The sequence below is a fragment of the Loxodonta africana genome, chromosome 14 (genome assembly GCF_030014295.1).
Source record: "Loxodonta africana isolate mLoxAfr1 chromosome 14, mLoxAfr1.hap2, whole genome shotgun sequence".
Taxonomy (NCBI): Eukaryota; Metazoa; Chordata; class Mammalia; order Proboscidea; family Elephantidae; genus Loxodonta; species Loxodonta africana.
In genome coordinates, this window is record NC_087355.1 from 73,680,174 (window position 1) to 73,705,699 (window position 25,526).

A 25,526-nucleotide genomic window follows, 5' to 3' on the forward strand; every position below is an offset into this window, starting at 1 on the left:
AGAATTTTTCTTCAACTTTTTCCAGCCAAGGAATGCTGGGGTGGCAAGAAAAATCTGTCTTAAAAATGAATTATTTCAGAAGGCTCTGTGCTAAAAATGCTAGAAAATTGGTAGACTGTTACGCCCTCCTAAATATTTTGATGAATTCTGCCACTATTTAAAATTAGAACAAAGAGCAGCTGTCAAACAAAGCCAGAGGATAGACGTAGCTGAGAATCCAGAACCTTTGCCTGTGGCATTTGTCATCTGTATATTACTCTTTATCAATATGTCTGTAAAGCTTGAATTACTTCTTTATCTGTATTTTCCTTTGGCCGTTGGGATTGCTTTGGGCGATAGCTTTCTAGATCTCTGTTGAATTCAATTGTACTGACATGATGAAACATCTTGATAAGCTGATGCAGCAAAATGAATTTCATTCCTGTTTTGATTGTCACCTGTGCTTTGTGACTCTTGCCCACTTCCTCACTTTATCCCTTTTTCTCCTCACTGGATGAAAAGAGCAAGGGCTGTACCAGGGGGACAAAATACACATCTGCCACTCACTTGAGCTTCTGAGCTGGGAATTAGGAAGCGGCGTAAGACAGGGCACAGAAAGTAAATCTCTAATTTCTCAAAGTATAGTACATGAAACGTCTGTCCTTTGAGTGGCTTCGTTAAACATTCCATGCTCACATGCATTTAGGAGGCTGTGGCTGTAGCCTTCTTTTAGAGTTTCATAATACCCGTTAACTAGTCCTCTAATGCTCAGAGAAATCTTGTGGTCAGGAAATATTGTTTTTAAAACCACACCTGCCAAGCTTATTCATCCAGAATAGCTATTTACAAGTATTAAGAAGCCACTGTTCCTAGGGGCCCAGTTTGGGAAATATTAATCTGTTGTAGCTTCTTTGTTTTACAAAGGAGGAAACAGGTGCCTAGTTTGAAGCCATGTGGCTCAGTGATGGAAAATTTGTGACTGCAACCACGGTTTCATGGTACCAAGTTCCTTGGTTTTTTTTTTTTCTCCCCTAATTTAAATCTATTTATAATGCTACTTAAGATATTGCATGGAATTTTCAAAACTCTTTCCAATTCCACCATCCAAAAACCAAAGTTGTCCCCTTTCAATCTCATCCCACTATACCTCTAATGGCCAGAAAGTGGAAAAGGATATTCGTTACCAAACGGAAAACCTTCCTATGGACTGAGCCAGATACACTAGGAGCCCAGAGGTGGTGCTTAACCTTCCTTTTTCTTCTCCTTTAGTCACCTCTCTGTGCTGAGTCAACCCCAGGTAGGATCCAGAGAGCCCCATTTCATTCTCGTCTCCATCCCTATCCTATTCTATCTACTGTCCATGCCCTTGAGTCCAGTCTCTTCTTCTCTGGCCTCTAGCTATCCACCAGTTTTCCCTAGTGTACAGCTGGAAGTGGTGGCTGAAAGACATCTTTTTGGGTCATGCCACAAAGTGAAACATCTACAAGACAAAGAAGCCATTCTCTTACTGATGTTGATTGACCAGCTCTAACACAGTTTATGTGAATGGTCATCTTTCTCTCCTCTCTCTGACTTGCAAAGATTTCCTCTTCCTTTAAACTTAGTTGGCATGGACCAGGATCCCCGGGGAGGTGGGTAGGGGGTGGGAGAGGCTAAGAGTTTAGTATCCTGTTGCATGTAATTTTCATACTCTGGTGATCATAGTTTTGATGTACTTTTGCATTCTTTCATTATTTTTCTGTAGTGGTTTTTCTCCTACTTTACCATGCTATTCTCAACAGAGAGAACTTTTTGTGGCTGGTCAGGGAGAAGGTGAGGAAGATGCTCATCAGGCTGGAAGTGCATATGAAATTAAAAATGGGATGTTTTTTGAAAGCCCTTAGGGAGGTGTTCGGTAATGGGTGAATTCCCGTTTGAATACTTAGGTGAAAGACTCTACATCATCTTGTAAGCAATTTAAACTTGTGTATTAAAAAAATGTAGGAGCTGCAGACTTGAGGATTGCAGCAGTGGTTCATATGTAACACTTTCACAAGATGTTAGCTGAGTTTTGTTTCTAAACATGAGTTGACACACACACATTTGTTTTTGAGGCAGTAGAAATGGATAATGCTTTTTCCTGTTGTTTCTGTTTTTTACTTTAAGGAGTGAATAATATCTGACTTGCTTGGGGCAATGTCACACAGTAAGTTAAGAGTCTTGTTGCTTAAGTACTTAAAACTGTGGTCTGCAGACCACAGGATCAGCATCAACAGGGAGAAGTGCAGACTCTCAAACTCTATCCCAGACCTGTTGGCATTTTAACCAGATGCCCAGGCGATTCGTACGCTGTGGTGTGTGTGTAAGGAGCACTGGTCAGGAATATGGTCTCTGGAGCAAGGTAGAACTGGGTTTGAGTCTTGGCTCTGTCTCTGCCTTACTCTGTGACCTTGCACAATTGTCTTAACCTCTCCGAGCTTCTGTTTCTTCACCTTAAAAGTGTATATAATGAAAACATCTACGTTTTAGAATTATTGTGAGGATTAATGATAACCTATGACTTGTTATTATTATACAGGAATTAGAAAATTTTGTGTGTACAGATGAACCTTAGGACAGGCCCTGGAACAATGTAAGTGCTCAACACATGTTAAATTTTATTATTATTAGAAAAAAGAAATAAAGGGCTATTCATTCAACAACTATTTATCGAATGCTTTCTGGATGCCAAATACTGAAAATCTCACTGTGAACCCATAGGAGTAAAAAATATCAGACTAGCCCTGTGAATTGATGTCCTAGTGATGTCTACAAATGGCAGAATGATTACTTTGATTACAAGAAAATGAGCGTAGGTTCTCAATAAATATTTGTTTTATTGAACCAAGTGTTTGATATATTTTAGCTATTACTATTATCACAGAAATGATAAATTGAGGAGTATCTGTCTTCTTACAATTAAACAATTTTCAGGCTGCAGAATAGTTGCTTTCATCCAAAGAAAATGACTTTAAAGGCTCAGTAATGATTTGTTTATCGAGCTGAATAACTAATGGCATCTCCTCCCTGAAGAATAAGAATAAAATCCATATTCCTCCACATAGTGAAAGGGCTCTTCAGTCTCATCCATGCCATCTTCTGCCACAGCTCTTATGCTCACTGGTTGCAATTCCTTCTTTTCTGAAAGCTCTCAGCACTGTTCCCGGCACAATGTAAGTACTCACTAAGTATTAGCTCATATTATTGCTATTAGTTCCTGTCACCATGTCTGTGCCCAAACACTTCCCTCTTCCCAGATGCCTTCTCTACTGGGCCAACTCCAAAGTGTTGTTTGAGGCACAGCTATATACTTGAGTCGTAAAGAAAAGATGGAAATACCTGCTATTTCTTCTCTCCCCCACCCCCCCTTAGCATTTTCTCTGTTACACTTGGCCTTGCATGTGAATAAGTGAATATAAGTCAGTCTCTGCCTTAGTTTCCTAGTGCTGCTCTAGCAGAAATACCATGAGCGGGTGACTTTAAGGGACAGAAATCTATTTTCTCACAGTTCTGGAGAAAAGTCCGAATTCAGGGATGGCTCCAGGGAAGGTTCTTCCTTGTCAGTAACCCCAGAGTGCCTGGAAGTTCCTTGGCATGCCTGGGTGCCTGTCTTCCCTGTGTGTGTGTCTCTGTGTCTCTTCTGCTCTTTTCATAGCTCAGAAGTAGTTTAGGACCCACCCTACTCTGGTATGACCCATTTTCAAACAAGATTGTATTTAACCAAAAAACCAAGCCAAACCCATTGCCACTGAGTCGATTCTAACTCATAGCGACCTATGGAACAGAGTAGAACTGCTCCATAGGGTTTCCAAGGAGGGTTAGTGGATTCAAACTGCTGACCTTTTGGTTAGCAGACAAGCTTTTAACTACTGAACCACCAGGGCTCCTTTTACAGATATGGAGGTTAGAATTTCAGCAAGTATTTTGGGGGGAACACAAGTCAATCTATAACAATCTTCTTGTCTGAACATGAGCTCATGGAGGGAGGGCTGGGACTATGTCTTAGCCACTCTGGTGGCCCCTGCTCCCACTCCCTCAGCAATGGTCTATTGGCCTTTGAAGCTGTTGCTGAAATGAGTTGCTAAAATCTATTTAGGAACTTTCCAAATAGCAAGCTAAATAGGCTCAATGTTGGATCTAGGGGCTCTCCAGGGCTGCCTTGGAAATTGTTGAAGCAGGTTCTGGTCTCTCTTAACAGGATTCTGTGATTCTCTGTGGAAAAGGGGTGGTGCTGAAGGAAGGGGAAATTACTGGTGGGAAACCCTAAGAAGCACTGTTGTTGTCAGGTGCCGTCGCGTCAGCTCCGACTCCTAGCGACTCTACGCACAACAGAATGAAACACTGCCCAGTCCTGTGCCATCCTATAATCGTTGTTATGCTTGAGCCCATTGTTGCAGCCACTGTGTCAATCCACCTCATTGAGGGTCTTCCTCTTTTCCGCTGACCCTGTGCTTTATGAAGCATGATGCCCTTCTCCAGGGACATCCTAAAAGAAACACTTATCCTATAAGAAACACTAGGAAGAGGCATTTAGAAGAGTCAACAAAATCTGAAGAGGCAGAGATGTCTCAAGTGCCCCAGACCACTCTCAGAATGATGGCCTTGTCAGCCTCCTGAACACAGCCAAGTCTGGAGCCTAGGCCTCCTTAGATGGCAGCAGGGAGTCCCCTAATCCTGGCTACTGAGTTAAAAGGAGCAGCACTATGTGGAGTTGTGTTCTTCAAATCTTGAGAATACATGCACACATATACACACACACATACATGCACATGCACACACATGCCCCCATACACAGACTCACACCACACATACCGATACACACATAAATGTAGAAGTTCAAACGTGCATAAATATATATACAAATCAGAGTATATTCAAAGGAGAGAAAGAGGTATAGCAAAGAAATTTGAAACCATGCTGCATGAAGAAGGGCTGAAGGAAGAAGTAGAGGTATTTAGTCAAAGAAGAAAGGACATGGGAGGGAGAGGTAGGTTTCTTCAATGTCTGACGTATAGAAACATTTGAGTCCTTCTGAGCAAACCAGAGATAGGACTGTAACTGGTAGCTGGAAGCTCCAGGGAAGGAGATTTCACTTCAGGGTGAGGAAAAGGCAGGCTATGAGGGTTTAGATTCTAGAGTCTACATTCGGACTCATCTCTCCTGGGTTCGAGTCCTGGCTTTGTCACTTAAAACTGAGTGATCGTAGGCAACTCATTTAACCTCTCTGAGCCTGAGTTTCCTCATCTATGAAACAGGGGCTATCATAGTACCTGGCAGAAACCCTGGTGGTGTAGTGGTTAAGAGCTACAGCTGCTAACCAAAAGGTTGGCAGTTCAAATCCACCAGGTGCTCCTTGGAAACCCTATGGGGCAGTTCTACTCTGTCCTGTAGGGTCGCTATGAGTTGGGATTGACTCGACAGCAATGGGTTTGGTTGGTTTTTTGGTACCATAGTAACTGGAGCCCCTGGGTGGTGTAAATAGTTAATGTACTTGGCTGCTAACTAAAAGGTTGATTTTGTTGTCCTGGTGATCCACTTCTGAACAATCAGCCATTGAAAACCCTGTGGAGCACAGTTCTACTTTGACGCACAAAGAGTTGCTATGAGCCGGAGTCAGGTTGATAGCAACTGGGTTTTATCAGAGTGTTGATGTTGTTGTTAGATGCCATCAAGTTGGTTCCAACTCCTAGTAGCTACCTATAAAAACCCAAAGGAGCTCTGTTCTACTCTGGAACACGTGGGGTCGCATGAGTTGAGATTGATGACTTTTTTTTTTTTAATTAGCTTTAAGCAATCCAATACGTGGAAGTGCTTATCACAGTGCCTATTTAAGCCTCGGGACCAACTAAACCTGGATCCTCCTCTGGAGTTGTGAGTGGCAGTTGGGGTTATTGCTCTTACTTTGGTATAAGAGGAGAACAGCTCTCCAGGTCCCCAGGAAAGACCTCAAAGAGCGAGGCCCATAATCGGTTCCTACTAACAAGGAAGTCTTCCCTGTAACTTTTCCTTAGCTTCCTGGAAAACGGCCAGCTGGTTGGTCAGTGCAAGCGAAAGTGGACGTGTACCTGTGGCTGGGTTCCATCAGACACTCTAGTGCCATTTTGGACAACTTGCCAATAGGCTATGAAGCAGAAACACCCTCCAAAGCGACTTCTGTCAATCACCCCCCTGACAACTTGCTCTACCAAGGTATGATGTCCACTGGGCAAGAGGGCCGTTAGATGTCACTGGTGGGCTTCTAAGAAATCCAGGATAAGGGGAGCATAGCATGAATTGTTGGCACATTATTTTAGGATCAACTTATCTGCCCTTTTTTAAATATAGTTTCTAAATTTTCTTCCTTACCTTCCAATGTCCCATCAGAAAAGAGTGAACTGAAGTCATTAAAAACATTTGGCATAAAAATGCATGCTTTTATGTTATATTATGTTATGTTATGTTATGTTATGTTGTGTTGTGTTGTGTTGTGTTATGTTATGTTATGTTATGTTATGTTATGTTATGTTATGTTATGTTATGTTATGTTATGTTATGTTATGTTATGTTATGTTATGTTATGTTATGTAATGGAGAGAAAGCTATTTGAGCTTCTTTATATACAGACTCTACGAGTTTTCATTTTAAGCGAACGATGTCTTTTAATGAAATGTCAGTAAATTCTTGTGCTGCTGTGACTTGTGAAGAGTTAAAGCAGGTTTTTCTTTTTACATGGCATTGGTTTTATTCTTTTTTAATTGTGGTAAAAATACACAACATAAAATTTGCCATTTTAACCATTTTTTAAAGGTACAGTTCAGTGGCATTAATTATATTCACAATGTTGTGCAAACTTCACTACCATCTATTTCCAAAACCTTTTCGTCACCCCAAACAGAAACCTTGCACCCATTAAGCAATAACTCCCATTTCTACCTCCCTCCAGCTCCTGGTAATTTCTTTCTGTCTCTATGAATTTGCCTTTTCTAGGTATTTTGTATAAGTGGATAATGCAATCTTTGTCCTTTTGCATCTGGCTTATTCCACTTTGCATAATGTTTTCAAAGTTCATCCATGTCCTAACATGTGTTAGAACTTCATTCCTTTTTATGGCTGATTCACATTTCCCAGATGACCCGATGGAAATTGGTAGAAGTGTGGCCACTCATGTTTCTCTAGCTTGGTTCTTGGCTGCTTCTAAAAATTCAGCCTGCTTTATGTAATCCTTTCTTCTGTGTAATTATTTTCTGTGAGTGCCATCATGTTTACATTTCCATGCCATTTGAATTTTATCACAAATATTAATGTCTTACAGTTGCATTTTTCTTTGTTTCCAAATCACCTCCATTTGATCTATTGCTGCTGAATCCAGAGAAAACCAGACTGGAAAAAGCAGAACGTTTTACCTTCATTTCTCCTGAGGTTGTGCTTTGAATTGGGTGCCATGTTGGAAACACTGGAGGATTATCTACACACTCAGTTTTCCTGTGCTGCTCAAGGTTCCTCGGATATTCGTGGACCTTGGCTGCCCATGGAATCGAAGTAGCTCAATAATTAGAGAAGACGAGGTCCTGGAGATATTTATCCAATGATCCAGCTCGTGGTTTCTGCTCCCAATGTCAATGCATAAAAGCAAGGAAGTCTCAGCCTCGTCCCTTTTTGGAAAATGCATGGCACTTACCGTGTGCCAAGCATTGTGCCCTGTGCATTATGCATAAGACCCAATTTAGTTCTTACATCAACCATGGGAGGTTTCTTCATTTTACAGATGAAGAAAGTAAATATCAGATATGCTCAGAAATTGCCCAAGATCATACAGCTAGTAAATGATGGAGCAAACTTATTTCCAAACACTGCTTCCTTTCCACTACCTTCCACCCTGCCTTTAGAAACAACATTGCATTATCTTTTTATTCCTATAGACACTATCTCTAGAGACCCAAGGGATCCCCCTCCCCAAAAAGGCACAAGAATGAAAAAAAAAAGGCACAAAATGCCTGACTTTATTTTACTAATTTAAAGTCAACAAAGTTCATACCCTGACCAGTGGCCCGGGAGGTGCTGGTGACCCCAGTTTAGAGACAAAGACGATGAGTCTGGCTCATGATGTCACAGCTATTGAGAGGAATCCAGGCTCAACCCCCAATACAGCATCTTTCCCCACTACACCAGCTTCCCCACTAAACATGTTTGCTGTCCTAGTGACTAACAATTGAGAGGAGAGGAAAGACTTTTCCCTGTGCTCTGATTTCTCAGTGCTGGCAGGGATGGACCTAATGAACTCTTCTGCTGTGTCCCCCTGGCATGAATGGACTTTGGCTGCTTCCCACGCCTGCTGGAGAATCTTGTTTCTTTAGCCATTTTATGCTTCAAAAATTTCCATTTGGCAAATATTAGTCTTTACCTACTGTCTAGAAAGCATGGTGGGAAACTCATGGGGAATGTAGAGATGAGAAAGAGGTGATCCTGGCTGTCAAGTGGGGCAATCAGACATGTCTGTAATAGCCAAGAAAGCTCCATACACAACAGATGAGCCACCCCAGTATGAGGAGAGCAAAGAGGAGGCTTATTTTATTAGTTCAGGGAACAGACCTGGTAAGGGATTCAACATTTCAGGGGGGGAGAAAAGTCTAGACTAAGTAAGGAGCCCCCTTGGAGTAGTGCCATGTACGGTCTGTGTGGCAGTATCTGGGAGCCCTGGTGGATGTTCTCAGGGGATGAGACATCAGCTGAGGATTATGCCTAACTGTGTAGCATCTCAAGGGATCAGGTGGGCTATCTCTAGACACACTCCTATTGGGGAATTCCTGTGCATCTGCTGAACGTTCCATTATTTGCTGTTGCCATTTTAAGGAGCTTTATTGTCAGCAAGAGCCAGCCTGTTCACCGTAGGATTTATGGGTGTATGTGGAGGTGGAGGTGGAGGGTCAGGGATACTTGGAATTGGGTCCAAAGAGTAGCTTCTCTGGTTCTCCTAAGAGATTTGGCCAGAGCTTGGAGAACCTTGCTTTACAGGTACATGGACTTAATTTGGGAGTGTGCAGACCTCGAGTTTCTAACGCTTTTCAGGATGAGAGTGAGGACTGATATACTACTATACTTCCAGGCTCCATGCTGGTCTTGGGTAGCCAAACAGTAGCATGTGGTGGAGGGACAGAAAGCTGTTCAGGCCTCATGCAAATCAAGTGAGGAGTCATCTTTGATGCCCTCTGCCCTCCCTCCCCTCTCCCTGCCAGTCAGGAGCCAAGTTCTGTAGCGGTAACTTCTGCAATGTTTCTCTCACCCTCTTCGTTTCAATCCCCCCGATACTGCATTAGATACGCCCTTAAACTTCCTACCCAGAGGGATAGTGCTTTCTCCTATTGATCTCCCACTGGCACCTCTTCTTCCATCCATTGCTCACCTGGCTCATGGTCTCATCCTGCTTAAGCATTGCTCTGCTATCCACAGCTCCTGCGCAAAGACCTTCAAGAGCTCCCTATGGCTTGCTAAGCTAGGTGCAAACACCTCATTCAGGCCTGGTGGATTTGAATGGCCAACCTTTTGATTAGCAGTCATAGCTCTTACCTACTGCGCAACCAGGGTTTCCTGGTAAAGGGAGGGTAAGTGAAAAAGAGGAAGACCCTCAGCGAGATGAACTGACACAGTGACTGCAACAACGGGCTTAAACCTAGCAACGATTTTGAGGATGGCCCGGGATCGGGCAGTGTTTCTGTTGTGCATAGGGTCATTATCAGTCAGAACCCACTCAATGGCACTTAACAACAGCAACAGAACCACATACACACATACACACACATTTGCAGTAGTGGAAACAGGAGACAGAGAGACTAATTTATTAGGGAGGAAAATATAATATTTTAGAAAGAGGAGTTGATTCTGGAATTGTACAGAAATGAGTTCAAATCCAGGCTCTGGCATGTATTAATCCTGCAAATCTTTTTGTTCACCATTTTTCTCATCTGAAATTGGGGGTAATCATATTTACTTTACAGGGTTGTTGTGAGGATTAAAACACACACCATGGTGCAAGTCCAAAGAGAGTGCCTGGCTCACAGGAAGGACCCCACAATTGTCAGCCATGTCCCCTTTCTTCACTGCTTCCATTTCCATCTAGAGGAGGGAGCTGCTGTGCTCTCCTTGGTTTGTGTCTGGACACACCCGTAGTCACACACACTCACCTGCACACACCATGAAAAGTCTAGTAATGCCGCCCCTTTTCATTATTTGTCCACAGCCCGCCATGTCTTTCAGCTGAGAGCTCACATGTACCAGGCCCGGGGCCTCATCGCGGCTGACAGCAATGGACTGTCCGACCCCTTTGCCAAAGTCACCTTCCTTTCCCACTGCCAGACAACAAAGGTAAGGAGGGCAGCCCAGCCTGCCTTCCTCCCGCCACGTGCATGGATCCACAGCAGAGCCAGGGGAGAACATACGGGGGCAGGAGACCAGTACCTGTATCTCGGGTCCTGGAGGTGTGCAAGGAATGACTAAGGTGGGAAGGTTTATTGTTCCCTGGGATCCATTACCCAGTGGCAAAGGGAACAAGAGCCCGAGGCCAAGGAAGGTTGGGAGGAAAAGAGGGGTGAAGAGGAACGAAAGGAACTGGCACTGCTGAGCCCCAGCTGAAGTGCCAGGCACAATGCCAAGTACAGCAGGGAATGAACAAACGAGAAAACACACAGAGATTACACTCATGAGGCTCACGGCCCAATCATCATTGAGGGCTCTGGGTGGGGAGGAAAGTTAGAAAGCCCTAGACTTTTCTATGGTAACTTTGCACTTACGAGCTGGTGGACTTTGAGCACTTTTACCACCTCTGTGCTTCAATGTTCCCCTCTTCTGGAAAGTACTACTTTGTATAGTTGTCAGGGATTAAAGGAGCTGGGTCGGACGGCCTACGTTTCCTCTGTGCTTTCTCCCTTTCCTAGGCACCTGGTGCTGAAATGTGAAAGGGTCTCCAATCAGCAAAAGTCCCATGTGATATTTTTCTCTTTCAGTTGTGTTCTCTCGGGATTTACTCTGTTCTCTGAGGATTCTCTGAGAAGCCTGGTCCTACAAATTAGTCCTTTATAAAGTGACTTAACGGTTCAAGATATTTCAAAAAGGGGAATCCAGTTATTCCAGAGGTCACTGAGCACGTGAGACTTAGAAGGATAAAGGGAAAAGGAGAAAGTTCCTAAAGAGAAAGGCTTTAGGGGTAGAAGGGAAGAGGGACAAAGGGGCTAAGAGGAAGCACTAGAGGAGGAGGAGAGGGATCTTAGAGGGTGGGAAGTGGGAACTGGAGATGCCAATCAGATTGATACTTAGTCCTGAGAATGGCTGTGGTGTCTCGTTAGAAGGGATTATCCCAGTGTACCAGTAAACCAGTAAATGTTTACTCATTTATAAGAGACTGTAGGTAGGGTGGAGTGGGAGGGGCAACAAGCACATATTGAGCATCTACTATGTGCCAGGCACTTAGTACACTTTACCTAAGACAACCATCATAGCAACTCTACAAGGTTGGTGCTACGTGCATTTAAGTGAGGGAAACAAAGTTTGGGAAAGATTAAATCACCTGTCTGAATTGAACATACAGTAGGTGATAAAACCTGGGTTCTACTCAAGGCCAAATTACCCAATAAGCACGGTACACACGGGCCCAATTGTGCCTTCCCACAAACCTGTGGTGCACAATTTCACCTGTCCCCCACCACATCAAAGATGTGGTGAAACACATGTGAAATTGCTCATCACAGATTAGCAAGTGAATACAATTAAGCCTGTGCGTACCTTGTTCAGTGGAAGTGGGTGCGCACCATGCTTACTGGTTAATCTTCCCCTGGTTCCACTTCAGTGGTATCCACCTCTAAAGCCGTGCTCTGTCCATGTTGTCTCACTCCCTCTTAAGGCATTAGCTAAGTGTTCTCATAACCTCCCAAATAATGTCATTTAACCCAGCTACAGTGCACAACTCCTTAAAGGAGTCCTTAAGAAATGAGGTGAACCACTGGCACTTGGCAGAGAAGTGGGAGAATATATATTTGGTTGGATGAGCCTTCAACATTTCTCAAAGGTGGTCCTTCTACTCATGAGACTAACTCTGAGGACAGATCAACACCCACTCATTCATTCATGCAAATATTTGCTGAGTACCTTCTATGCTTGGGATGCTGGGTCAGTGTCTAATACTGTGCTTAGCACATTGTAGGTCTTGAATAAATATGTGAATGTGAATTATAAATACGTTAATGAATGAGTGAATGGATGGATGGATGAATGGATGGATGGATGAATGGATGGGTGGTTGGGTGGATGGGTGGATGGATAGGTGGATGGATGGGTGGATGGATGGGTGGATGGATGAATGCTGGCCTCTGGAAACTTATTAAGTGGCATCTTACAGCCAAGAGTGTCAAGGAAGCCATCGAAATAATTCCACAGGAAAGATCCTAGGAGGATCACAAAACTGCTTTGTAATCACATCTGTCAGGTGCATGTTGCTAAAGAGATCACATTTCTGTTTTTAAAAACATCATAAAATATACGTTTTTTTTGTGACGTCAGTCACTGACATGGGGCAACTTTGCACTGCACTCCATAACTTCTGTATTTAGGTCTGTTGGTGTCATTCTCCCCCTGGCAGGAAACTTAGAGATTTTCTCTGAAATGTTAGGTTGAGAGAGTTGAATGAATAAGGGATGATAAATACACTTCATTGTTTCCAAGACTTACAATACTCTAAAGCAAGAAGGAAAGGACAATGTGAAAGTGCACAGTATTTTTATGACTCACATAAGGAAAAGCAATAAAAATATTATGATTTAATGCTGCAAGTTGATATGAAACTTGATGTAAAACTCCTCTGAGATGATGGCAGCTTTAGTCAGGCTTTGGAGTTTGGGGAATTGGTCCAGCCCAGGCTTGCTCTGATGCCTCCTGAAGTGAAGAATGATAGGTCAAAGTACAGGTGGGAGGTGCTGTGGAAGTTTCCTGAGGACCCAGAAGCCTTTGTGGTACGTTGACCTGTGAAAGTTTCCATTTGCTAACACTGCCAGGGAGAGAGGGAAATGTGATTGGCACATGCAGGGCTGATCTTCCTCTCTCCAAGACTGGCCTCACATCCTAAAATGGCAGCTTCTGCTCAGCCACGGAGTCCTCCCACCCTGCAAACCACCTCTGCCTTTGGCTCTGTGAAACTGGCACGGCTGCAAACACCCAATTAAACAGAAGAGAGGACGAAAGCCCAAATGTACCCAAAGGGAGCCCTGGTAGAGCAGTGGTTAAGCACTTGGCTGCTAACTGAAAGGTTGGTGGTTCAAACCCATCAGCCGCCCCAAGGGAGGAAGTTGTGGGAGTCTGCTTCTGTAACGATTACAGCCTTGGGAATGCAATGGGGCAGTTCTATTCTGTCCTATGGGGTCACTAGGAGTTGGAATGCACTTGATGGCAACGGGTTAATATTATCATCACAGCACTATTGTGAGGCTTGAGTAGAAATTGTGCATGTAGGTAGGCTGCTAAACATTGTAGGGGTTTGTTCATGAAACTTATTAAGAACATAAGCTCCTTGCGGAGAGGAAATCTTTGTATCCCTTAGCATCTGGCACATGGTAGTGGCTCAGTGTATGTTGTTGCTTGAATGAATGAGGGATGATGACGATGATGTGTTCTATTTGCCCTTCATGATTCAATGTTGGAAACACCCGGGAGCCCCCTACAACCAATTGAATGATCTTTTGCTTTGCTCTTGGTCTCACCTTCCAGGTCATTTCCCAGACCCTCTCCCCCACCTGGAACCAGATGCTGCTGTTCAATGACCTGGTGCTGCACGGAGATCAGAAGGAGCTGGTGGACTCCCCACCCTTAGTGGTGGTGGAGCTCTATGACAGCGATGCAGTGGTGAGGGTCCCGGGCAGTGCTCACTGTACCACATTAAGAACACCACATTGAACTGACTGACTTACCTGGCCTGTGACTAGTCACAATGCTGGATGTACCTGGGGGCAAATCTGGCCTAGGAAACGATGAAGTCCAGAACCAGGAAACTTAGTAATGGTCATTTGTTTTACTAAAGCCGAGATTAGATTTTTCTTTAAATTGCAATTAAAACAGGATCTGATTTACAGAACTTGAGTCAGCACACACTTCTTCAGGGATACGATACTTATATAAAGCAACCTGGAATCCCTAGCTGGTGCAAACAGTTAATGTGTCTGTCTGCTAATGGAAAGGTTGGAAGTTTGAATCGACCCAGAGGCACTTTGGAAGAAAGGCCTGATGCTCTACTTCCAAAACATCAGTCACTGAAAACCCTCTGGAGCTCAGTTCTGCTTCGACACACCAGGGGTCGCCATGAGTCGGAATTGACTTGATGGCAAACTCCCCCTCCCCCAGCTAGTTTCATGATCTATTGCTGTTTCATAAAATGGTCCATGCCCTTTGGAAGCAGGAGGTTTCTACTGATCTTGCCTAGCTGGAAGGATACAGATAGGTGTTGTTAGTGACTCGGCCTTTATAACCAGGTCTTTTTCTTGGTTGTTGCTTCCAAGTTCTGCACCGATACATTAATCTCTACCCCTTTCCTGTTATGAGGGAACCAAGCTCTTCCTCTACAAAATATCTGAAACCTTGGGTAGATTCAATAGCTTACTGGAGGATTTTTTTTTTTTTTAATATAATCACATAGACAAATATTCTTTCTTTGATTAAAAAAGACTAAAAGGAACAGCCACTGTTAGTTTATTTTATTTGATATCTCTACCTCTTTAGAAGGTGCAGAAGCACGAATATATTCAGTACAACAACTTCCCAAGAAGCTTTCCTGGCAGCCCAGGCCTCTTCCCAAGGTCAGGAGGGAATTAGGATGCAAGAATCGTAGGTGAGCAGAGACCTTAGAGACATAAAGCCCACCCCTTGCTTCCTGCAAGATGGAACAGAGACCCAGAGAGGTCAAGTGCCTTGTTCAAAGTCACAGCTAGCTAGAGGCAGAGCTAGGACTTGAACCGGGTTTCTTGTGCACACTCTTTCCTGTGTGTGTGGATGTGGCTGGAATAGCTGCGTCTCCTTATAAGGCAGACACCCTGGCTCTCCATGTCACTCCCGCTCTCTGGGCTGTAAATTGGGGCTAGATGTACGTACTTATGGAGTCTGATTTCTATTGCTCTGCATGTAGTATAGATTTTCCGTAGATAAGGCCAGAAAATAAGGCCATTTCAATTTTACTCCTAACAACATGCCTCTAATCCTAAGTATTTGTTACTTGAAAACCAGTAATTGTAATCAAGCATCTTAGCCTCTGCTAAGCCAACCCACTTCTGGATGGACTCCTCTTTGTTGCCTCTTTGCTTTCCAGACCCCCATCTAGATCTCCACTCAGTAATGGCCTTCTTGGGCCCCACCCCAAGCTAAACCCTTCACAGAAAAACCAAGCTACCTTCTCGAATTTAAAGGGAAAACATACAGAGACATGCAAAAGGTCCTGTTCACACCTGTTGGCTGCAGCTACACTGGAACCACACCGTTATGGTGATGATCAGGTTGTTAGAATCTGACTCTGCCAGACCATGCTTCCAGTCTAGAACATTCTTCCATTACGGCCTGCTGGTTCTGTAGGAAATTAGTTTATATTTGGCAAATTAGTTGCTTGGGTTTGTTTACTCTTTTGTGTCCAGAGCTAATTTGACTTTTTTTAATCGTGAGTTGGGATTGTGAACAAGCTAATTGTTAGGCAGATCAGTCATTTTACGTCCAGCTGCCCTAACTCTGTCTATACCCACAACAGATCTGACCCCTCTAGTGGATATGAGCTTTGTTTTCAAGAGTGACTGAACTAAAGCCCCATTTCCACCCAACCAAGCCGCCCTCTATAGCTGAGAACGCGAGTGCTAGTCCATGAAAACCGGTTGCCACTGAGTCGACTCTGACTCATTGTTGACCCCACCTGTGTCAGAGTAGAACTGCGCGCTGTAGGGTTTTCAACCACTGATCATTTAGAAATAGATGACCAGGTTTTTCTTCCAAAGCACCTCTGGGTGGACTCAGACTGCTAGCCTTTCAGTTAACAGTCCAGCATGTTAACCATTTATACCATCCAGAGACGCTGGTGGTTCATGAGTCCAAAGGAAATGATGTGGTGAGATTTCGAAAACCCAACCTCAGCCAGAACAGGATGGGGGCACTGCCCGGGGGCTGTGGCGGTCCCTTATCTAACAGTTTTCACCAATAAATGTAGGAGTGCCTGCTGTTTGCCAGGGGCCATGGCAGTGAATAAAGTAGGCAACTCTGCCTGCACGGAGCTCATATCCCAACAGTCCATGAGATGAATAGCAAAGTAGAGTGATTGTCCCAGCCTCACACTGCTCCTGGGGAATGTGGACCCAGGTTCCTGGCATCAGGCCTGGGGAAGAGGCAGGTGGTGGCACCTCAAACAATTTGTAAAGAAACTTAGGTATATGTGTATATGTATGGATTTATATACATATACAAAGATATTTTCATATTATCTTTTTCTACCCAATAAAAATTGAGCTAAACAGCCCCTTCACTTAAAGATACTCACCTGCAGCATCACTGTTATCACCACCATCATCTCGTCATCATCTTGTCATGTATTGAGCACTTACTGTATATCAGCCGTAGTGCAAAACTCAGACATGATTATATTTAATTCTCACAGCCCTATAGGACAGATATTATTTTTATTCCCCTCTTAAGTGTGAGATTCAAAATGTTGAGCAGCTTGCCCAAGGCCATGGAGCTAGAAAGTAGATTTGGGGACTCAGACTCAGTTTTCTTGGACTTGAAAGCTCATGTTCCCAGCCACAATGATGGCTTGCCCTGGAGGTCCTTTGGAATGTTTGGTGCCCTGTTATTTCTCCTTCGAGTCTACCCTGGATGTCATTTTAACTTTATTCCACTGAGCTCAATATGTTGAGGAAAGAGATACCCCTGTCTTAGTTACCTAGTGCTGCTGTAACACAAATAACACAAGTGGGTAGTTTTAAAGAACAGAAACTTATTTTCTCACAGTTCAGGAGGCTTGAAGTCCAAATTCAGGGTGTGGCTTTAGGAAGAGGTCCTTCCTTGTGTATTTTAGCTTCTAGTAACCAGCAATCCTTGCAATTCCTGGGCTTGTGGATTCATCTGCCTCCCTCACCATCAGATAGTGTCTCTCTTTCCCCTGTGTCTGCATGTGTCTCTGTGTCAGTGCTGCTCTTTGTATTACTCAGAAGTGATTAGGTTTAGGATCTACCTACACTGGGATGCTCTCAACTGATTGATTGATCGATTGATTACATTAGATAGATTGCATCATAGAAAGTGATTATATTACATTAAATTCAGATTATACCTGCAGGCATAGAAATTAGGATTCCAACACATGTTTTGAGGGGATATGATTTAAAGCATAACACCCTCTAAGATAACCTTAGGCCGGGAAGCTTCTAGGATGACCCTCTTAGAGTTTTCCCTGGGAGCCTGAAGGATTCCACTGCTCCCCAAGCCCATGGAAAGGGGCAATAAGAGGTTATCAGAGGAAGAGAATGAGACGGTAGGCAAGAGGGAGGCTCTGATGCTGGCGTGGTTGAGAAGATTATTTGCAAAGTTGCACTCGTAGGGGTCAGAATCAGGTAGTAACCATCAGGAGACAAAAATTCATTTCTTTTCTGCCTTAGGGGAAGCCAGAATACTTGGGTGCCACGGTGGCCACTCCTGTTGTAAAGCTGGCTGACCAGGACTATGAGCCACCCCAGCTGAGCTATCACCCCATCTTTTGTGGGAACCTCTCCGGAGGGGATCTCCTTGCAGTATTTGAGCTTCTGCAGGTAAGTGAACCGGAAGTGGCATCTACACTTGATGGCAGTCCAGTCTATTTGGTAAGCGATATGGCCTCTCTGGAAGTGCATCTTCAATGAGCGCTGCACCTGGCCCCTCCCTGGTATCCTAGGTCTGGAAGCGTCTTCTTCTGGGGACTTGGGAGGTGCTCAACTCAGGTGATGTGTGCTCTTCACAGAGCCGTGGGCTGTAAGTCAGAGTCCCAGGATGAAAAGCCCTGTGGATTTGGCCAATGATGTCTGAGTAGCCAAATGTGCATGTCCTTGAGCTCCCTACAGGATGAGAGGACACGAAAGAGGCAGGGAGCAAACATCTGGGGGCAGAGTCATGTTAGCTGCCTCTTCCACAGTCCTGCTGAGGCAGGTATTATCATTCCCATTTTACAGAGAATAACCTGAGGGTTAATGGGATTGACCGTTATACCTCAGCATGCAGCTAGGTGATGCATGAGTTGGGAGTTAAACTTAGGTCTCTAAAGCCCTCTACTCCTTCCACAGAGTCCCTGGGTGGTGCAAATGGTTAATGTGCTTAGCTGCCAGCTGAAAGGTTGGAGGTTTGAGTCCACCCAGAGGCTCCTTCGAAGAAAGCCCTGATTACCTACTTCTGAAAAGTCAGCCACTACAAATCCTATGGAGCACAGTTCTACTCTGTCACGCCTGGGGTCACCATGAGTCAGAATGGACTCAATGGCAACTACTTCCACTGTCTCACAGTTTCCCAAAGACAAAATGCTCTTAGTCCTCCCCTCTATGACCAAGGGGAATTTATGAACACAATGTCTGGAAGGCTTTTTCAGAAAGCAGGAGGCAGGATACTTGGGAAGGAAATCTGAGACCTTCAAGTCTGGCTATCCAATAGAGGACCAAATGGGACATGGAGAGAGCCTGGAAAAGAAGTGACCAGGTGGGTCTATATCTGTCTGCCAGGGAGAGGTGCCTCTCCCTGACCATCCATTCACTCATGTGTCAGGAGGGCAGGTGCCACTTGACCTTTGGGGCAGAACCATCCCTCTATAGGTATGCCCAGTTCTCAGAAGTCCCAATTTTTAAACTATCTCACTTGGTAGAGAAATTAGAAGGTGCTAGTGTTGGAACTCATGAGTACGGATCTCAGCTGATTCTTGTTATTTGCAGAAGTTACCTTCTATAAGGTCACGATAACAATGAAATAGTGAGCACTGAACCATTGCTCCAGGGGGAGACACCAGGTGAGGTTCCTGTCAGCCTCTCTGCGCTCACATTTTCATCAACCGATCCCAACACATAGCCTTGTTTTGTGTATGTTTTTGTTTCAAGACACCTTATTTAATACATGTTGTTGATTCACTAATATTGAATCCATGGCCAACAGCAGTATAACTCATGTGTGAACGAAGCTTGTCTAACCCACGGATTTTCTCCATAAGGCACATTGCAGCCCAATTGCCAGGCAGTACTTCAGCGCTATACTTGGGGGCCATTTCAAACAGCAAAACCACCAACAAAGAGCACAAAAATGCAAAAAATGTGACACCAAATAGACCACGAAAAGAACACTTGTTTACACTCTGAGAGCTGAAATGAGAAGGCAGAGTGTTGCCTTTTTCAACCTCAGCTGGGAACATGTGCATTGGGCAACTCAGATATTTCGCCACACTGCTCGTTATTGCAGAAACGTAATTAAATACCAAACCTCCTGCCAACCCAGACGCACCCTCCACAAAAGCAGAGGAGAAAGAAAACTGTTTTATCACTGGCTAAGCATTTTTTAAGCATTAAACGGGACTTCATGCACGTTACAAGCAAACCGCTAGCAAATTGCAAAGACAGAAAAGAATTTTATCCTTTTATATAGCCAAGGAGATGCAACTCATTCCTACAGGTTCCTTAAGTTAGAGGACTTCATGGCACCACCTGTCATATGTGGTTCACCCTAAACTACCTGGTAATTGGGAGAGCCATGTGTGCGCTGATGACCTTTATCCAGAGAAAGAAGTTAATTTCTTCTAGCTTTATTACTGGAGGTAGGTTTGCAACTTAGAGCCAAGGGCCAGCTGAAGTTAGGCTCCTTCCCTCCAAGGAAACTGGGACACAGGGACACATTCTTCCTTGATTGATTACGTTCCAAAGACATGGCTCCCAAGTTCTTGAGGAAACATTCCTGGGTTGTAAAATTGGCAAGAAGCTTATTTAGCCTTTTATAAGATTTACATATATTTCTGAGAAGCAGAGAAAGAACTTGTAATTATAAGCTTTCTAATGTTGATGCGCTAAGAAAAGGGAAGGGAGAGAAGTTTCTTCCCCTTTTTTCAACAGGGAGAATTAAGGCTCTCTCTCTTTTTTCTTTTTTACTTTTAATTCCTATTTGCCCTTATAGCATTTCTGTGAATGACCAGGAAAGTGCCCCAAGTATTGATTTTAGGGCTGCAAGTAAATTTGAATGAGTAGCTGTATTCGCAAATACGGAATCGTGAATAACGAGGACCCACTGTATTAGCCGTGCAACCTAGGGCAAGTTACTTAATTTCTTTGTCTCATCTGTAAAGTGCGGGTGATGGTAACTCTACCTAACAGTGACTAGCATGGGATAAATACTCAACAAGTACTGCTTATTTTATTATTATTATTATTGTGCTAGAGAATGTTAAAGCAAGATGTCTACCCAAAAAAAAAAAAAACCCAGTGCCATTGAGTCGATTCCGACTCGTAGAGAACCTATAGGACAGAGTAGAACTGCCCCACAGAGTTTCCAAGGAAACTCTAGGCCCACCTATTTATTTTATGTCTAGGCCCACCTATTTATTTTAGGTGAAGAAATTGAGGCCAATAGAAAGGTAATGACATGCTTGATATGGCAGTCCAGAGCCCAGAATCCAGGGCTACCGATCACTATCATAGCTGGAGAGCCTGGAGAGCTTAATGATAAAGGGAAGAGCTTTGGAGTCAGACACACTCACTGTATTCACATCAAATTCTGCCAGTGTCTGCAGACTGGGATCTGCACATGACGGCCATGATGAGTTCGTAGCCCATCTTATCAAAGGGTTTGGTCGTGTCTGGTCTTAGTCCCACCTAAGGTAGAACTTCTAAAATCCGGAATGGTTGCCCTGGAAAGACAGCAGACTCTGTGGTGGAACTTAAGTTGGTTGAACATGTAGAGGGATGGTGAAGCAGGGACCCGAGCACTGGCTGGAGGCTAGGACCAGAAAAATCTATGCCTTTAAAAACCTGAGACTTTAAGAGCCCAATGTGTTAAAAGGAATATTCAGCTTGTAATAAAATTTTGGTGATTTTATTTGCTCACACAACGATTCATGAACCAGCAGATCCACACCGAAAGTGGAAAGGAGCTCCAGCAACGGGAAAAAGAGTCAAGGGTTTCTATAGCAAGAACAGGGACATTAAAGATATAGTTAACGTTTAACATTTGTGGAAATAAAGGACGTCCACCTAACACATAAATGCTGGCAGTTGGTGAGCTTATGGGCTCTTATCAGCAAACGAAGGGATTACCTGAGAAATTGTTACTTTAGGCATAGAACACGTTGTGGGTCACAGGGGCCAGTAAACCCAAGGTCTGTTAGTTATGTATGAGCAGATTAATTCCTTAAGTGTTTGGGGCAGTTCTGATTTTTCAGTTGTTAGGCTCCAGCAAATCTGGAGAGTATAAATTTTTATTTTTAAAAGTATGATAAACCAAGACAAATTCTAATAGAACCAGCTCTGTCCAGACAGTTCTGTGTCACATAGAAATATGGATTTTCCAGGCTAGAAATAACCTTCAAAATCATCTAGTCCAGTCTTAAGTAAAAGTGATAGTCCAGGGGATTTTAGGCTGTAAATGAGTGATTTTAGGTCAAACTGAGGTAGAGCTTTAAATAACATTGAATCAATACAGAGGAAGTTTTAATTACTTCTAGGAGAAAGTCTAGGAGTAAGTTTATGCTTAGCTGTCTACAGCATCTCTCTTCATTGCAACCTCCTTTTTTAAGAAAGAGCACAGCCTTCAGGCTCAGTGTCTCCAGAAAAGATCAACAGCTAGTTAGCTATGAATAACATTGTTTTGCTTTCGCTGCTTTTCTTTTTTGGGTTACTTTCCGTTTGTGGAAAGTGGTACATGTTTTACTTAAAAAACTAAAACCAAACTCGTTGCTGTCAAGTTGATTCCAACTCATTAGCAACATAAAACTTCCTTTTTAAAAACAAACTGTATCTTAAAAAAAAAATTACTGGGCAATAGTACAGTGGTTAAAGCTGGTAGAAGAAACGCTAACTTGGGAAAACTTGATCTAGTCCAACATGTGAGAAAGCTGCTCTTTTGTCTACACTGAGCTTAGTGTCCACACATTGCCTTAGAGGAAAGGGTGGTTCAATGGCAGAATTCTCACTTTCCATGCAGGAAGCCTGGGTTCTATTCCTGGCCAATGCACCTCGGACACAGCCACTACCCAAAGTCCCTCAGTAGAGGCTTGCACGTTGCTACGATGCTGAACAGGTTCCAGGGAAGCTTCCAGACTAAGAAGGACTAGGAAGAAAGGCCAGGAAAAACCCTGTGAATCACAATGCACCCTGTGTACAATCACAGGATGGTGCAGCACTGGGAAACCTTTTATTCTGTTGTGCGTGGGGTGGACATGAGTCAGAGGCCAACTTGATGGCAGGTAGAAACCAAAAGCCTTAGGTACCCTGGGCCTCAGCCGCCTCATTTGTCAGTAAGGGGCTGGTGGGTTGGTGGCTACAGGTTCTCTGAGAGTTCAGCTCTCTTGGTTCCATGGTCCCACTTCCTGTCCTCCTTCCCGGAGAGGCTGAGCTGTACCAACGAGAGACCCTGCGCTTCCTGACAGCTGACTTAATAGAGGAAGCATTGTTGGGGGTAAGTGGTCTAAGAGATACAATTCATTAGGGTTTCGTTAGCGCTTCTTCTCATTTGGTTACTTCTTCAAGAAATAATTTGCTCATCAGCGTGACTGCCTTAGCATGTCATGCTGAGAAGACATGGCTGAAAATGCCTTCATTTATCACCAGCTGCTTTCAGTTTTTATCTGTGAATGACTTCCTCCAGACTCCATCACTGAAATGCTTCCCTATCTCAGAAGGAGGATTTAGGACCTCAGTTCTTCTATGTCCCTGACTGAATTCATTATCTACATTTCCCTCCTCTACCCAAGCTAGCTCCTCACCTGTCCTTTCAATCCTAGTTCATAGCCCTACATAGCTTGAAAACTTAGGATCAGTCTCAGTTCTTCACCTTGCATCTATATCCACAGCCAGCCCTTCCTGTTGATTGTTTCTTGGAAGGTTCCCATCTCCCCCATTCCCATGGGCTCTTTGTTTCTCATCTGAAGGTTACATTGGCCTCTTTGCTGGTCCACTAGCCTCCTATCCCTTTACTGTTCACTTCATCCTTCACATTTCAGCCAGAGTGATCTTCCAGAACACATGTTGGACCCTACAATTCTCCTCTTCAGAAATCATCAATGGCTCCCAGTTACTTACCTACATGAACATTGCCCTGTCTGTTTCTTGGAACACCAGCTCGTTGCCATTGAGTCGATTCTGACGCCTGGCGACCCTACATGTTACAGAATAGAACTGCTTCATAGAGTTTTCTTGACTGTAATCTTTATGGGAGGAGCCCTGGTGGCACAATGGTTAAAGTGCTCAGCTGCTAACTAAAAGTTTAGCTGTTTGAACCCACAAGCTGCTTCGTGGGAGTAAGATGTGACAGTCTGCTTATGTAAAGATCTACAGCCTTGGCAACTCTATGGGGCAGTTCTATTCTGTCCTGTAGAGTCATTGTGAGTTGGAATCGACTTGACAGCAGTGGGTTTTGGTTTGGTTCTTCCGTGGTGCAGCAATGAGGCCAGTGTGGCTGGAGTGAGTAAACGAGGGGGAGAGAGCAGGAGATGAGATCAGAGGTAAAGGATCACATGGTCTCTCAGAATTCCCAATGGACCTGTTTCTTTGGTTTGTTGTTTCTCTCCCTCTCTCTTTTTTTTAATCACATTGTCTTATCTTCATGCAATGCCTGATTATATTTTATTGCATGCTAGATGTAGTATATAAAAAAATGTAGAGAAAATTCGAGGCTAGGCTAACATTTTTTCTCAAAAAAAAACCCAAAAAACAAAAAAACCTGTTGCCATTGAGTTGATTCCAACTCATAGCAACCCTATAGGACAGAGCAGAACTGCCCCATAGGGTCACCAAGAAGTGCCTGGTGGATTCCAACTGCTGGACTTCTGGTTAGTAGCCAAACCCTTAAGCACCACGCCACCAGGGTTTCATTTGCTTGTAAGAAGGCACGGAGGGCACTGGCAACTTCGATCATCGGAATCCACCTGGAGCTTGAGATGATTTGATGTTGGGCTTTAATCTTTGCAAGAGTCAGCCCATTTCCAGTTCATCCTTACTCCTAGGGAACTTACTGTGTTCCATGAAGTGTGCCAAGTGCTTTGCATGCCTGGTCCCAACATTTCCTCACAACAACCCCACAAGATGGGTATCATTACCTTCATTTTACAAATAAATGGTGGAACCGAGACTCAGAGATGGGGCTAACTTTTACAAGTCCACAGAGCTAGTAAGTGATGGAGCCCAGGCCCGGTCCCTAACCAATAAGCTGAATGGATGAAGTATGGATGATGGCTTGAGGGGGGCAGAGAAAGGAGAAAGATGTTAGAGTTTCTTAGTGCTGCTATAACAGAAATAGAGGCTGGGATTTACAGTACACATTGGGGTGGGGGCACAATTCAATCCATAACAGAAGGCCTCTGAGAGTTAGTGATTTTCTAGCTGGGCAGGACTGGAATATGCTTGACCCCAATCTGAGTGCCCCCTTAATTACATTTTGCACACTAGCTGCCTCACTTACCTCAGCCTCGTCCTGGCCCTGCAGCTGAGCCTCCATTGAGGCCCTGTTATTTTGTCTCCACTGGTAATACTAGAGGAGCCCTAGTGGCACATTGGTTAAAGTGCTCAGCTGCTAACGAAAGGTTGTCGGTTTGAACCCATCATCTGCTCCGTGGGGAAAAGATGTGGTGCTCTGGTCCTCCTCTAAAGTTTTACAGCCTTGGAAACCCTCTGGGGGCAGTTCTACTCTGCCCTATAGGGTTGGAATCAACTCGACAGCAGTGGGCTTAGTTTTTGGTATCCTGCCCATCCCTAATTCTTACCTTCATAACTATCCCTTATTTTCTCCTGGTGTGTGTGCTGAGTAAAGGAGCCCTGGTGGCACAGTGGCTAAGCACTCAGTTGCTAACTGAAAGTTTGGTGGTTCAAACCCACCAGCTGCTCCACAGGAAAAAGATGTGGCGGTCTGCTTCCATAAAGATTACAGCCTTGGAAACCCTATGGAGCAAGTCTGCTCTGTCCCGTAGGGTCGCTATGAGTCAGAATCAACTGGGCCACAACGGGTATGTGCTGGATAGTTGCGCACCATGTAGTTTTATAGGCCAGGAGTTGTCCCATTCCACTGTGAAAAAGGCTTAATCTCGGCTGGGAGCATGGTTGTCCGGTCTCCGCTCTGCTGCAGGACCTGTCAAGGGCTGCACCGGACTCTTCAGGGCACCTTTCAGGCACTTATGCAGCAAAGGCTCTTCGGGGCGTTTCCCAGGCCGACACTCAGGCAGCCGTAGGATGAGGAAACATATGGTGCTTTTTAAAAAGCACACCCAGAGGCGGCCTCTCCTGTGCCACATCGCAGCTGTTTGTGGCTTTACTTTCGGAGCCAGAGGAGGAATTCGCTTGCTCGGT

At 44.2% G+C, this 25,526-nt stretch overlaps 1 protein-coding gene across 1 annotated transcript in view; it reads left to right on the plus strand.

The window, feature by feature from the left end:
• FER1L6 (fer-1 like family member 6) overlaps positions 1-25,526 on the plus strand; it is a 121,989-nt gene that overhangs the window by 46,102 nt on the left and 50,361 nt on the right. The window contains exons 18-21 of the mRNA XM_003408179.3: positions 6,009-6,186; positions 10,211-10,335; positions 13,723-13,857; positions 17,634-17,783. Coding sequence (XP_003408227.2) covers positions 6,009-6,186; positions 10,211-10,335; positions 13,723-13,857; positions 17,634-17,783 — 588 coding nt within the window. The remainder of the gene's footprint in view (positions 1-6,008; positions 6,187-10,210; positions 10,336-13,722; positions 13,858-17,633; positions 17,784-25,526) is intronic.